Source organism: Euphorbia lathyris, chromosome 4 (genome assembly GCF_963576675.1).
Source record: "Euphorbia lathyris chromosome 4, ddEupLath1.1, whole genome shotgun sequence".
Taxonomy (NCBI): Eukaryota; Viridiplantae; Streptophyta; class Magnoliopsida; order Malpighiales; family Euphorbiaceae; genus Euphorbia; species Euphorbia lathyris.
This window is the reverse complement of record NC_088913.1, coordinates 39,001,905-39,018,148: the sequence shown is the minus strand read 5'-3', so window position 1 is coordinate 39,018,148 and position 16,244 is coordinate 39,001,905. Positions and strand designations below refer to the sequence as shown.

Here is a 16,244-nt window from a genome sequence, read left to right as displayed (position 1 = left end):
AACTCTGATACTTGAACTTAACGTAATATCTCTGATACCTAAATATAGATAAGTATCAAAGCTGAGTAATGACCATATGTTCCAAGTATTGACCTTCTTCGGAAGCTGACCTTAGGCTCTTTTCGATTAAATCTTAGAAGGTTTAGAATTGAACCAAGTCGGTGACTTATGTCTTAGGTTCACTCAATTAGATCTTAGAAGGTTTAGAGTTGAACTAAGTCAACAGATGCAACCCTTACAGGGGAGTAATCTCAGAAGAATAAAAAGGCCACAAAAATCATGAGGGATGCTCAAACACTGAGTTCCTTGATTAAATACTTTTGCCAACATCAAAATGGGGGAGTTTGTTGAAACACATTTCCACATAATTTTGATTTGAAAAAATTATTTAAGATAATCCCATGATTAAATAATTAAATTTAAGTGCTTTGATTTAATTGTACTAATATGTTTGTTAAATGTTGAGTAAGTAAACTGACTAGAACAGGAACTATAAGTGCTCATAAAAAGAAAGACAGAACAAAGTCAATATAAGCAGATCGCACAGCAGAAGCTGAGTGGAATACAACTCAGTGTTGCAAAAGAAATGTCTTCCTCAGAAAAGCTTGAAGGCGAAGCTGCGGACTCAAGCTGAGTAACTTTCAAAGTCACCGCTAAGTCAAGCTGAGTAAAGATCAAGTCAGCGCCAATGATCCGTTTACTAGAAGACAAGGTCCGACAAATCTCTGCAACAAATCAGAAGCCTCGGAAATATGATCAAGGATCTTTTCGAGACGCATGGACCGTCTGGATTTTGGCTAGAAGACAAACCTGGCGCTAGAAGACGAACTTGGCACAAGAAGATGAAACTGGAAAGACTGCCTCCTGCACAAATCCACTACTGAGATTTTTAAAGGTAGAACACAAACCGTTTACAATAGCAACTGAGTATGCAAGAGTATCATCCTCTATTTGTCTACTCAATCCTATCTACCACTGAATACTATAACCGAGTATCCAGAATTTCTCTACCACTGAGTACTATAACCGAGTACTCAGCTTCACTCTTCTAACCTTTACAATTGATACAAGATTGTTCTCACAAAACGAAGAACACTTTAGATGAATACAATTCACTCTAGACTTTTACACAATGATTGGAATTGGGTGTAAGAACTTGCTTTTTCTATTCAGACAGCTTCTCTTTTGGAATTTTTGACTTAGTGAAGATTTTGCTTGTCTGTATCTCTTGTGTGTATTTGGCAATGATCCAAGTGATGAACTTGTCCATTTATACTGAATTCTGAAGCTTCAATGATTTGAAATAAGACATATCCGTTGAGTGTAAACAGTCTTCTTTCGTCATTTATGAGGTCTGCAAAAGCCCGGAGGGATTCTGGGGACTGGACGTAGGCGGTGAGGCCGAACCAGGATAAGTCTGCTGAGTAATCTCTAACCCTTTCTCTTGATATATGTATATGTATGTGTTGCTTGCTTAAATTACTCAGTAAATAATTTGTACTAGCCGACGCTGAGTAATCAGAGTGCTGAGTTGGAAGCTGACCTAAAGTGTTACTTCCCAACTCACAATTGAAACAGCTCTAGTTAGTATTTGATTAAAGCTATCTCACACTTCACTCAGTCTTGCTGACCTGAAACTGAGTTAAATTATCAAACATTTAATTAAGTCAGCATTATTAAACGAAAAATTTATATTAGTTCCTAACCCCCCCTTGGAACTAATCCTATTACGTTACACGGGACCAACAAATTATTCATACAAAAACAATTCAACACATCAATTATTCTTACAAAACCAGTGTTCTAAAAATCGGGCCAAGCGGCCGCTTAGGCGGAGATTTCCATAACACCACTCCGATTTTCGTTAATAGAGCGGGTCAAATCGGCCGGCCGCTTTATTACCACCTAGGTGGATTAAGGCGGTGCAAGGCGCAGCGAAGCGGTGCAACTCGCAAATCGCCGCCTAGCTTTTTACCCGCCTAACTTTTTACACAGTTTTATATATATATTTTTTGTCCTATTACCTAACCAATCAAAACACTCAATTGAATTAAAATTTGAACCCTCAAACAAAAGTAGAAATAAAATATACTAAAATATTATCCTATCCTATCTTTTCCTAAATCGTAACCTAATCTCATTTCATTTCTTCACCTTGGTGACTCCTCCATATTTATTTTTCTTTATCTTAAATATTTATTATTATTATTATTTAGATAATATAATTTATATTTTAATTGTATTTATATAATAATTTATTTTAAAAAATTCAAAAATTCAAAACCGATTAATCTGTAAGGCCCCTGTCCGCCCGACTAGCGCCTAACGCTTTTTACAACCTTGTACAAAACACTTCATTTATTCTTACAAAGACAATTCAACAATCTTACAAAAACACTTCATGTCCTGGAACTTAGAGAACTTGCAATTGTACTTGGAGTATTACTTGTATTTAGTAGCAGTTGATGACAATTGTGGCCAGTATTCCCGCATTGGCTATATATTCTTGAAACTGGATCTTCACCTTGTGATGGTCTTCTGTTCTAACTTCTTGGTCGCTCGACAAGGGCAGAACCTTTTACAATGGGGAGAACTTTCATTGGAGAGGATCACAGTTTTTCCACTCCGACTAAGATATAATATCTAAAATGTTTAGCCAATTGTTACCATCGTTGGACAGTACATCTAATGTACTCTACCGAAATTGTGATAGGTAAACGTCTTCCTACCACCATAACTGTGTTTCATGATTCTACAATGTTTGTGGTCATTATGTTATCTCGACGGGTATGAAAGTATGCACGCGGCCATTTCTCGATACCGGCTTGCTCTAGATATTCTGCTGTGGGGCCATATAGCTGCCGAAGTCGAGAAAATGCCTCGTTAAAATCTAAAACTCTATAAGCTTTAGCAGCTTGCTAGTACACCTCATCTTTCTAATTTTCCAGAATTTAGCTTTCATATTCATTCTTAGATGTTGATAACAACATCCATGTATCACATTTGGAAACACTAAATTCACGGCATAATCAATTCCATTGTGTCTACCCGAGATTATGGTAAAATTCTCTACATACCCAATACATTATTTGAGCTTGGTCATAAACCAAGTCCATACCTCATTACTCTCGTTTGGTCCAACCCCACAAGCAATAGGATAAATCTGGTTATTACCATCTTTGCCAACTGCAACGTATAATTGACCGGGATATTTACCTTTTAAGAACGCTCCATCAAAACAAAGAACATGGTGAATGTGTTCTTTAAAAGCTCTAAGTGAAGGACCAAACGCCAGAAATAAGTACTTGAAGTTATCATTATCGTTGGTTTTAATATGTGTCACCATACCTGGATTGTATTTTTTCAAGGTCTTACAGTAGTCCGGTAACAACATAAATGACTCTTCTGGTGAACCCATCGTATCTTCTAACGCCCAAAATCTTGCCCTCCAAGCTTGTATGTAAGACAAGTTGATATTTTACACTTCCTCAAAATCTTTCACAATGTCCTTTTGTCTATACACTCTATCCTCGAGATCAAACTTATCCGCAAGTAGTATGCCGGCAACTCGTTTCCCTGCTTGCCCATGATGTGGTAACATTTGATCTCTGGCATATGTGTGTTTATTCATTGTATCCATTCTTCGGAGCTTAAATATATCGGAATTGGGTATCACAATACCTCTAGCACACCATTTACATGTCTCATCATGCTTACATCTAACTTCAAACATGGACTTGTTAGACTTGTACACTGTCCATTCGAACCTGTTCTTAACTGTGTATTTTCCCAGTGTACCTTGCAATGCTCGTTTGTTTGAGAATATATCATGCATCTTTAAACCGACAACCCTTTTTGATGCACTAGCTTCAATAGGAAGCATAAGTGCATCATGGACCTCTGGGAGCCATCGAAATGGATTGGTCATCTTTCTTATTCTTTCTACATCATTCGCCCCATATATACTTGCCAATACATTGCTTTAAGGAACAGCTTCACGATGAGATTGTTTCTAAGGGATAGGTTGTTCATCATTTACCGCTTATTTATTTACCGTTTCTTCTATGTCAAAATGACCCCAAATGTCTTCTTCGTACGTCGTTTCTTCTAAAAAATAAACTTGATTCGAGCTAATATTATCTACACCAAGGTTGGATGCAAGATTGAAAGCAGTGATCTTTTTTTTTCCTGGCCGATGAGTTCGGACTTCAACGGTTGTGTCCACTTTAGCGGTTATGTCTACTTCAACGGTGGCATTGGCATCACAAGTTGAATGAATAACATTCTCCATCTTCATAGCTCGCAGTTGGATTGTTCGTGAATCAAAATTAACATTTAGTGGGATAACATCACTTGGATTCATCTGACAATACTCTATGAAGCACTCAACATCACTTGAATCAACAATTGGAACTACTATCCCATAAACTTTGTTTGGACTGTATGTAGTTTGCATAGTCATACGTACGTCAAATGATTTGGATCAACACGTGCAGAAGTGTATACTCTCTCTCTTGAAGCATTTCAAAGTTGATTTCCGGTGACAGCCGAAGCAACTTCGATTCACCCCCTCCTATGTGATGGTTTTTCCAATGGTTTTCCATTGGCCATTCCACATGATCACACATAATAAATGGTCAGTTGGCATGCTCCTACTAAAGGTAAACAACGAGGAAACCAAAAAATAGTGTGTCAAACAATGAAATAAACCAAACAAAGCAAACAAGCAACATATACTTCGCAATCTTTGCATATTATCAAACTGCGAATTCGCAGTCTTCGTATATCATAAATCTGCGAATTCGCAATCTTCGCATAATATGTGAATGCAGCTATGTGTTCAGGATGCACTCAGTCTTCGCAGTTTGCGATTCCATGGAGAAAAATCACAATGTGCGAAGCTATCGGGTTACCCAAAACTAACTTGAAATACAGATGTTTCAAATTTCTATCTTCAAAACACAACACTAACAAGTTCAAAGGGATTTATATCTGTGAAATTAACATAATACTTACATGAAAAATCTTAGGCTTGGGTTGAGGTATTAAAATGAAGGATTCCAATGAAAGGAAGAGAGAGAGATGGAGCTATAGAGAAAAGAGCGAGGAAAAGAAGAAAGAGGAACAATTTGGCTAAGTTGTTACATATATATGAAGGGTATTATGGTAATTCATAATGAAACAGTATAGATATGTAAGTTGTTTTCAAATGGGTCTAAATATATAGATGGGTCTCCCATTTGACCCAGTTTTATAATTTTCCTTGATTAATGTAGAGTTAATGATAATTAATACATAATTAATGCATGGGTAAATATGCAATAATGAAGAAAAAGAAAGAGTCTTCAAACACTATACCGCGCCATCTGGAGTGAACTGTGAAAGATACGTCATACAACTAAGATACGACGAAAGTAGTTGGAACCAAGAGATCTGTATCCGCCATCGTATCCCGTCTTAACGATTTAGAGAAAATCAAAAGATGCATTTTCATCTTCCTCTAATGGAATAAATCTAATTAAATGACAATTAATGATCATTAAGAGGACTAATGATATGACTGTTCAATTAGAACACCATTAATGCTAAAAGGTTGCAAAAGCGAATATATATACCCAACTAGGGTATACTATAAGTAAGTTAACAATTTTCTACTCTTTTCAATATTGATTATTCTTTGATCATGGGAGTGCCCACGGTCGAACCCAACGAAGTCTCACAGCGGAGCCACTAGTAGAATCATCCGAGGAGAAAAATTGACTATTATCATAACTGTAATTAGGATTCTTTTCATTTTTTTGTTTCCTACGTTACCGGTTTGTACTTGATGTGCAAGTCTTTCTTCTTGTATATATTGCTCAGCAGCTGATCAATATAATCAATTAAGCCAAATATAATTTTCTCAGTTTGTTTTTAGTTAACCATTAAAATCTGTTAACCGAAAATTATAGTTAATCTTGTTACAGTTAACCGATATATATGGATTGGTTTAAGGTTGAAGGTCTTAAAAACCGATAAATATGGTTAGGTTCAAACAATTTTCTAACGAATTGGTTAACCGAATCGTCTTGGCTTCTAATCTGAGAATTGGTAATGTCGAAAGAACGAAAACGACATCATGTTTGTAATTAATCCTACTGCTATGAGATTTAATTATAAAGAGAACTTGGGGACTTAAAAAAGATAAAATATAAACCTTAGAAATGTGTCATTCTTCTTTCAAAAACCATGGTAAATGCTTGCGCATTTTAATTTGATCTAAAGTAACAGATCGGTTTAAGGTTACATGAAGGAATGTGGATTTTCAACTATGAAAATCTTATCATCATCTCTAATAACTTCAATACAGTCAATTTCTGAACCTTCTTCATCTGTCACCATTGCATTCCTTGCATCAAATCCAAACTTTTCACCTTCATTTCAACCATCATAATTAATTAATATATACTTCCATGTTTCAATCAAATTATCTGAAATAATAATAATAAAATGATACATCTCCTAATCTTTTTTATTTTGATAAATTACACTCATAGTCTCTGAATTTTCAATTTACTTTCATTATGATCCTTGAATTTCAAAAACTGATAAGTCCAGAACTTTACACTTTACTAATATAATGATTTCTTCTATTGAATAAGTTAAAATGACGGTTAAAATCAGATTTTTTATAATGAAAGTAATCACAAAGTTGAAAGATCATGGATGTACTTTAACTTTTTTATTTTTATACATTAAGCCACTCATCTTCCAATTTAATATATATCGAGCACAATCAATTATGATCACACATTGAACTGCCGATTAACAAGACACTAAATCAAGGGCTCAATGTGAAATTATAACTCATCCACAAATGGGTGTATGGAATTGAAATATCAGAAGTAAAAACCGAAAAATATGAAAAGTGAAGATAAAAGAAGCATATGTACCTGCAATGTTCTTGAGGTCCTCCAATGAATCTGGCAATCTGATCAATCTTCCAGGTTCTCTGCAACAAGTTTCTTTCCTTACCACAGGATGCCCTCTATATATACTCACTCTAATACTTTTCAATTCACTCGATTTTCCACACGTCTTGCATTCTTCTTCTGCTTCTCCTTCTTTTTTCTTCAAAATGTCTTCATACTTACTTACAGTTTCAGGCACCACAATCCGGTGTCCGATTTCTCTCTTCTGCAGCATTTCTTCCAAGGCTGCAGACGAAAACCCCGACGAGTTTACTGCACTAACATCAGCACCATTCTTTACTAACAAGTCTACCATGTCTACATAGTTTTCAGCCAGGGCTATTTGAATTGCAGTTTTCCCTTGTCGATCCTTGGAATCGACATTGAGTCCATGTTTCAAGAGCTCGTTCATCATGGTTATGTCGTTTTGTTTGGCAGCAGTGCATAAAAGATCACCAGCAGCATGAGAATCAGAAATGCTGACGAAGTGATAAAGGAGCCTGAATATTGATTGTTGCTTTGATGATAAAGCTTCCCACAGTGCAGTGTTTCCATTAACATCTGTACTTCATCATGAAATTAGTATTATAAATGGTGAAACATTAAACAGGAATTATGAATTTTGTGTTGTTATTAAATACCTTTCAAATGTATGTTGCATCCATGTCTTAGCAATGCCAATACACAATCTTCATGCCCTTTTGATGCTGCAATGTGCTGGCGTTTCCAAAATATATACATTTATTTGGATCAAAATGAATTTTTTGAACATTTTCCTTAATTATATGAGTGATAATGCAAAATTTTGGACCTAAATTTTTGAGATTCATCAAAATGATGGAGTGTTTCACTTCAATAATGACTGAAACACTAGCTCAAACTGCTAGTAATTAGCGACGAATTATTTGTCGGTATCAATACACTAGAGTGAACATTTGGCTATTTCGAACCATAGAGGTTAAATTTCTCACCTAAAAACATTAAGATTAAATTTATGCCTTATCCAGAGGCAGAGGGATAGGAGGTCACAAAGGGTCCGTTGATCCCTAGAAAGAACCGACAGAATTATTTGTCGCTAAATATTAACTATCCAGAATTCATAACGGAATTAGTAATTTTGTATTCGTTGCTGATATTTAACATTAAAAAAATGTAATTTTTAACATAGTTTTGTCTATTAATCCTCTAAGTATCTATTTCTATTATGATGTGATCCGAGATATATAAAGCATACCAGGGGAGTTCTTCCTTTGGAGTCACCGATATCAGGATCTAACTTAGCCTTGAGAAGTTCTTCGAGAAAAACAGCATTGCCGGTGCTGGCTACACTTAGTAAGTTGAAACCCACGCTTGGATCACCTCCTTCTTCTTCTTCTCCCTCAATCTTCAAATCCCTATGCCTGTTATGATGCTGCAAAATGCTCATTCATGTAAGCTGCATAGTGCGTTGAAACATCGAATCAACGAAAGAAAATGAAAAAGATTAGAGAAGAAAGAGAGACTTGAAGGAAGTTCTTAATGATGGCAACATAATCTTCTTGCTGAGTCTGCATAGCTTCAATCAAACAACTAGTTTTAAGTCTCAAAAGTTGGGAAAGTGTCCTCGTTCTGAATGTGAAGCTCTGAGGTCTGCAACAAAGTGCACCAATTTCTCCAAACATGTCTCCACAATGTAGAGTTCCAACCAGTTTCTCTTTATCAAGATCAGAATCAATGATTTCAACTTCACCAGATACAAGTATATAAATATCATCTGGTGCTTCATTTTGCATTATCACATCTTCTTTAGGTGGGATGTACTCTGCTTTCATCTCTGCTACCTGATGATCGTCAAATATTAATATAAGATATATGATTGGACATGAACTATCAGCTCGAGTTTTTAGTTCAATCATTCCATGACATGGTATCAGAACCTATGATTGCGCCTTACCTATCAGCTCGAGCTTTTAGTTCAATTGGTTTCATGACAATCATAACCAAACTATCATTAACTAATCAAAGTTCCAAAAGAAGAAGAAAAGTGAGACTACTCCTTACCAGGCGAAAGAGTATATCCTTTGAAACACCTCTAAAAAGATAAACCCTCTCAACCGTGGGTAAAAACAAATGGTGACAGATGCTTTTGCAAATAGACTTAGGCAACTGCTCAATCAAGTGATTATTGTTCAAGCTCTCAGCTTTAAATCTCAAACACATATAAGCCAGTATTTGGTCTTTCAATCTGGGAGGCAATCGGTTCCTTCTCACAAAATTAGAAGCAGCTTCAATGCTATTCCTAAATTCCATAGTACGACGAGTACCTTCGACGACAAGATTGGTCATGTTGCCAATCAAATAAGCAGTTAAACCGAGGTTGAAGAGCATGTAAAAGATGATGAAAATCATTTCCATGGTGTTAACAGCATGCATATCACCATAACCAACAGTAGTCATGGTGGTAATAGACCAGTACATAGCTGAAATGTAACGAATCCATAGACTTGTTTCTCTGAAATTAGGGATAACAGCTCCTATCCATGTTTTCCCTTGGTGTGGGTATCTGTCTGCTAGTAAGTAATATAAACATCCAGCACAATGCACTAGAAACAATGTTACCTGCACCAAAAACTCATAAAAAATTAGTACCATAACACACAGAATTTTTTGGGGATGAAGATTACCAACGGAACATTTTCAATCAATATCAATTTTACTTGTATTTGAAAAAGAATGTTTTGACTTGACTTATAATCTGTTTAGTTACTTGCTGTGTTTGTTGTTCCTATTTGTTAGTTGATATTCATGTTTGTTGAATGTTTTTGGAAAAAGGTTACTTTTCAAAAAAATAAAGATTTCCTGTAAAAAGCTACTTGTCAAATCAAACATCAAACACCCTCTTAATATGCAATAATGAATATAGTATAGTTGCCAAGATTTTCCTAACAGATTTTGTGTCCTAACCTGGGTTTTCAACAAGATTCATTTGGTAGGCCCACTGGGCTTTTCCTTTCTCTATGCCTTTTTCTCGTTGAAAGAGCCCACTTCTCTAGCCCATAATTAGGGCTTCTACACTCCATTTAAAGTTTTCGTTTTTTGTGTTAAACTAAAGAGGAAATTACATGGAAAAACATATTTCATAAAGTTTCATAAATAATTTATAGTTATGACAAATCTTATTTCTAATTTTATCAATTAAGAAGTTACCAATAATTAGTTAATTTGAAGAAGGTTATCCAGGTTTAAATTTAAAAACAAAAACTGTTTTTCTCTGACATTTTCAAAATAAAAATTACATATATGATCTATTTCATATAAAAGTTAATCATTTGACTAAAAACAAAATATTATTTTCAGTATGATTATTGTGTAATTTACCCTAAACTAAATTATAACCCTTCCAATATTTTACATTAAAATTCATATTAAAAAAATTGAAAATAAATCTATTAAAAAATTAATGAAATGATATGAAAAAAAAGTAATATTTGATCATAATAAATGATAAGAATAATAAAAGAGTAAATAACATAGTTAAAGTTATTCAGAGTGAATTTTTTAAATGGATTTGTTTGATTTAAACTATGATATTATTAGTGTTATAGTTGAAGACCATTAATATAAAAAGGTATGCTTAATTGGACTAGCCAAGTGAGAATAATAATGAGGAAAGAAAGTAAGAAAATGAAGACTAACACTGAGAAGGCGAGCACATCGGACCCAGAAATAGCTAAATCTGATATCTTTCTCGAGCCTAGTGAAGAGCTGCTTAACCCTCCTGAGTCGCCAAAATCTGAGAATACCTAACACCGAATATGATAGCCCCATTTTACGTTCCCCGGTGAACAAATACCCCAGTCCTTCAAATGGGATTGTCGATGCCACGTCCATTATGAACCATGATGATAAATACCTACGAGATTCATTTAACAACAACAATAATTAAGCATTTACGTGCTTCAATTCATTTTATTAGTAATCATAAATTTTTACAACATTTTTTACTTGACTTTCTAATTTTGAAATCTCATCAGATTCAATTGTATTCAATTTATAAGCAATTTTAATTTTTTTAATTTTTTAGTTTTAAAGTAATTTGAACTTTGTTTGGTTGGAAAAAACCATAAGTTATTGTTTGGAGAGAAAATAATACTAAATGCTTATTTAGAAAATGAGAACTGTAGTTCAATTTGAACTGTACACTATTTTTAACTTTTTTATTTTATGTCAGACATTATTGATTTGACTTAATCCATTGTAAAAGAGACTGTTGTTAGTAAAAAGAAATAGAAAGAAAGTTGGAAATGAAAGCCAAGGCTAAAGGAATAGTTTCCACTTTAAAAAAAGGTAGAAGGATCTAACTTTAATTATGTGATAATAAAGCATCCTAATAATGAATTTGACAAAGACACTATACCCTTCCTTTGTAACTTTATTGAATGATACATGTAATAAAAACAAATAAAATGACTCCCACTTCTTATCTTTCTTCATATAGGACCACCCAACTACTTGCTACAATGTTCTACTTAATGGAATACGTTAATGGGGTATTTGTTAGAAATGATATAGGAGGTGAGATATGGATAAAAAACACAAAATAAGTCATCTCATGTTTACCCAAGAGGGAGGTGGTATAAGGAAGTGGGATAAGCTACTGCCATTTTAATAGGATGGAAAAGTCCACTGTATCCCTCAAATTAATGTTATATAGTTTAAATAATGTTAAAATAGTAAAATGTATTATTTTATCCCTATCTTTATCAACATACCAAACATTGAATAATAATTCTTGACTATATATTTTTATCCTTATCCCAACCATTTAATCTTATTCATATCTCAACATTTATCCTTATCCATATCCCAATAGAATATCAAACGTCCCGTAAAAGAAGATGAAGAAGAAGAGAGTGTAATAGGCAAACCTTGTAGCAATCTTTTTTCTGGTACGAACGAGGAGATGAGTTCTTGAATCAATATAAGCCACAAAGAATGTTAACACTATATCTACTCCGAAAAATAGATCCACCACGCTGTCTGCTATGTATAATCTTAAATTAGGTGTGGAACGAAGAAATGCTACTTCAAAAGGATACACCCATGCTGAATATGCCACTAATAGTAGCATGAACGACTCCCAACACCTGCATAGAATGATATTAAACCACTGTGTCATTTAGGCTTGAAATTATACCATTTAGTAAACGTTAGAGTTAGAATGACATTGTTTTATAAATAAAGATTAAATTGGTTCAATAATCATATCCCTTTAATAATTAATAGTAGCCAGATATATTTTACTATATGCGCTGGACCAATAATTTGATGATATATGGTACACTATCAATAAAATATTAACATATATAATTAAGTAATTAAATATTTTTTAGTTATTTATATACAGTTCTAGATCCTGGATTATATGTGATCTCTTATTTAATTATTAATCAACGCATCATGTTATCTATATATTTGATTATACTAAAAACAATTCTTGTAGGTAGTATTTGAGAAATTAAAAGTTAATATTGGTCGAATGCATCGGTTTTCTGGACTTTGTTAAAAAAAACCAATTGATTTGTAAAGTTCATATAGTATCTCATTAGTTTTTTAAACTTGTTTAAATCAATCAATTTATTGATCATTTTTAATTTATTTAAAATGGTTTATTTATCTTTTAATTTATTTACTTAATCTGATATGCATTTTAATTTATTCAAATTATCTCACTCTAGAACATGAATTAAAAAAAACTAACGAAACAATCTATATAAATTTAAGAGTGAATTGGTATTTAAATAATTGATGATCTATTAAGCAATTAATACAAAGTTAGGTTAGTAGAACGTATCGTACTGTAACCCAACTGATTATACATCATAAAGGTACATAATCAAGTTGGATATGAATAAAATATTGTGGCTGCAATTCTGCCAAACAGTCTCCAAATTTTGTTTGTCCTTTTTAATTATTTATCATCGCCAAGCATTTGCCTACCTAGTTAGCTAATACCAAATTCTGTTCCATTATTATAGAGTCTTCTTTTATCTATAATCTTTACTTTAATACCTCATTCAAATTCTTTCCCATTCTTAATTAAAAATGGCTAAATTTGTTCCTAACATTATTGAGTATATAAATTTAACTTTGTATAATATAAAATAGAATAATGTTATTTACTAGCTCATTTTTTTTTTATACCAAAACACCAATAATGTTAATTTGTTGGTACTTCTTGTCGCTATTTATTTGGATAGAATAGAATTTGAATCATTGAATTAATACTAAACCTTTTTTATATAATAAAAATAAAATTGATATTACTCCAACAATTTTAGTAGCAAAATTGATCATAACAAAAAAAAAAAAAAACTTTATCCGATCATATGGGTGAATGCTGATTGCCACATAAAGAAAGACTGAGCAATCATGTAAGATAATAATAAAAGAAAGTAATGAAACACATGGCTATGAAAGGATGCTGACGTGTATATATGAAACAGGGCATGTTTGTCTTTTTCTTGCATCAAGCAAGTACTACTTTTGTTTGTTTCACACACTGTGTATACAATATTAATTTACTTTTCCATCTCCCTAGCTAGTACTAGCTTCCTTTTTATGTTTTAAATCATTATTGCAATCTCAAGATTTAACTATTGCTAACTCATTTCATTTTGTTGTTACAGTCAGTTCCGCGATTTTACTCAGTGGCGGATGAGGGGGGAGGGAGGGGTCATGCCTTTTTCGGCCGTCGGAACCAGCATGATCACAAATAGATTCGGTTTATATCTCTATAAACCTTAGGAAATATATTCTTGACTTTTAATTTATAAATTATAATTCTTAAAATATATTAAAAGTATTGATTTTACTAGTTTGAAATAATCCAAAATTATGACTTGACATAGTTGTAAATAGTTTTTAAAATATGAATATGTGTAATTTTCCCTACAATATAACTTAATTTTGAGAAGTTTTATATTGATATTTAAAAATTGATTCTTGACTACTCAGATTATAACACCTTTATATACGAAAAAATTGAACAAGTTCGATCCAGTAAAAAAAAATTCCACAACAAGTGTAAAATCTACCCCCAACTAAACAATCATGGTCACTGATTGTACTAATTTAGGTAGATCAAAGATGAACTAATTAATGTTATAGTTTTTCAAAATTAGTAAAAGCCACATGGATTCTAATAGCTTAATTGAGTTAGAAAATGAAATTAGAAATGGAGGAGAAGGAAGAAAGTAAGATACCTATATCTTGAATTCATAGGAGAAATGATCCATCCTTTAGTGTGAATGAAGTTGTGATTATTGCCTGAAACACCAAGTGGAGGAAGAATCATCTTTGACAAGCTAGAAAGTGAAATTGAAGTTTCATCATCTTCTTCTTCATCTTCTTCATGTTGATGTTGGCTTTTGATGCTCCTTTTCATGGTAGATTGCCGACGAAGATGGTTTGGATGAACACTCATATTCTCCATTGATTATATCTCTCAAGAAAGAGGAGAAGGAGGAGATTAATTAGTAATTAATGGAAGGAATGGAGTCTCCATGGCATGGGATGGGTCATATTAATTGGAAACATATTCATTCATTGATGTTAATTATGGTGATAAGAAATTTGAGTAGATATATATATAAATGGTGGTGGGGTTCTTTTTGGAATGATGGGTGAGGGAGGGGCTACCTCTTTTTATATGGTTTGCCTTCTCACCCCAATCACTTTCTCTCAATCTTCTACTTACATAATTCCAATATTTTATATAAATTTTAATAATTTTCAAAAATAGCCCTATGTTTATAGGCTCAATCACATTCCCAGTCCTCTTACTATCATGAATGGAATACTAATTGATATCAGACAAATATAAACTTGTCACATGGAACTACAAACATTTGAACCTACCATGTAGAATATAGAATATGTAGTTCCTCATTGTATAAAACACAGCCAAACAACGGAATACTTGAAGCTTGATTCGAAAGACCTCGTAAGATCCAGTCAAGAATCTAGCTATTGCTATAACCACTCTCGGTCTTAGGAATCACGAGCCAAATGGCCATGAGGGATATCATACCCTGATATTTGGGCTCATACTCTCCTATCAACAGGAGACATGTGGTCTACTGTGCTCCATGATCCATAATTATCTTTTACATTTGAATATCAATATAAATAGAATAAGCCTAACTCAAGGTAAACAAGTTCATAACACATTTACATTATAACTTCAAATTATGATCATCCTTTAGCGTTCTCCATGAACTGACTTAGGCATCATAGCAGATTTGTCGTTCAAACGGCTCCTTTTTGATATTGATTCTGTGCAGTTATAGGTTAACATGTGGACTTACAAGATTCAACCACGTCAAATTATTGTGGTGAGCATGGACTGATACAGTGATGGCTTGCTTATACGGTTGTATTGAAATCCTTTCTACTAGTGCACTCCCACAATGGAGATCCAGAGAAACATCGAAGAAGAAGAAGAAGAACATTGGTATCGACGGGTCAATAACGATCCAATCCTAGAAATTGTGGAAGAAAGAGAAGCCATAGAGCCCCAATAAGAAAGGCTATTGGGCGCGATCTCAAGGCACCTGGAAGAAAATCTTGACTGTGTCTATGAGGTCATTAGCGTCATGATGTAGGAGCATGCCATCCAAATGGCAAAAGTGAAAGAAAAACTAGTGATGGTAGAAGAAACGTTTAAGGATGTAAATAAACCAGAAGACACCAATTGCTCGACTAAACACCACACTGTTAGAAGATACTACCATCGACATGATGATTCTCTGAAGAGTAGAAGCAAAGATCTAGACATCCAATCCAAAGGGAAAGGATTCTCTCCGGTACGGAACCACCAGACCCAGACTCCCTCTCTGCAACATAAGAGAAATGGATCAATCCCTCATGAGATCGGTCCAGGAAAGAGAAGGAAGATGACCCTCCCTAAATGGGAGGACACCAGACTCCAACCCTAGATGGACTCATCACCAATTGGCAAAACTCGGCCGATCGGCCAAGAAAGAGCGGTCAAGCATTGAACCCGAAAGCGTTGGGCACCGAAAGAAAATGACCTCCCAATCAAAGACAATGATGTCGAGGCTAAACTCATGGTAATGTGGAAAAATATTGACAAGCACATGAGCACCATTACAGATAGTCGATAAAATAAATAATAAAATTACATCCTTTCTTTATCTTTAGTTCGGCTATATCGTGTTTGTTAAAGTTCCCTTAGATTATATTAAAGGTTAATCATATGCATGCTAAAAGGATTTCGATCACAATCTCTGG

At 33.9% G+C, this 16,244-nt stretch overlaps 1 protein-coding gene across 1 annotated transcript; it reads right to left on the bottom strand.

Annotated features, from left to right (window-relative positions):
- Positions 1 to 6,171: 6,171 nt before the first annotated feature.
- On the bottom strand, positions 6,172 to 14,591 carry LOC136226168 (potassium channel AKT2/3). The gene is made up of 9 exons (XM_066014500.1): positions 14,195 to 14,591; positions 11,858 to 12,076; positions 10,626 to 10,842; positions 8,991 to 9,548; positions 8,453 to 8,770; positions 8,185 to 8,361; positions 7,592 to 7,667; positions 6,933 to 7,511; positions 6,172 to 6,413 (listed from the first exon to the last, which is right to left on the bottom strand). The coding sequence occupies exons 1-9, from the start codon at positions 14,422 to 14,424 to the stop codon at positions 6,283 to 6,285; spliced, it is 2,505 nt and encodes an 834-aa protein (XP_065870572.1). The 5' UTR covers positions 14,425 to 14,591; the 3' UTR covers positions 6,172 to 6,282.
- Positions 14,592 to 16,244: the final 1,653 nt, after the last annotated feature.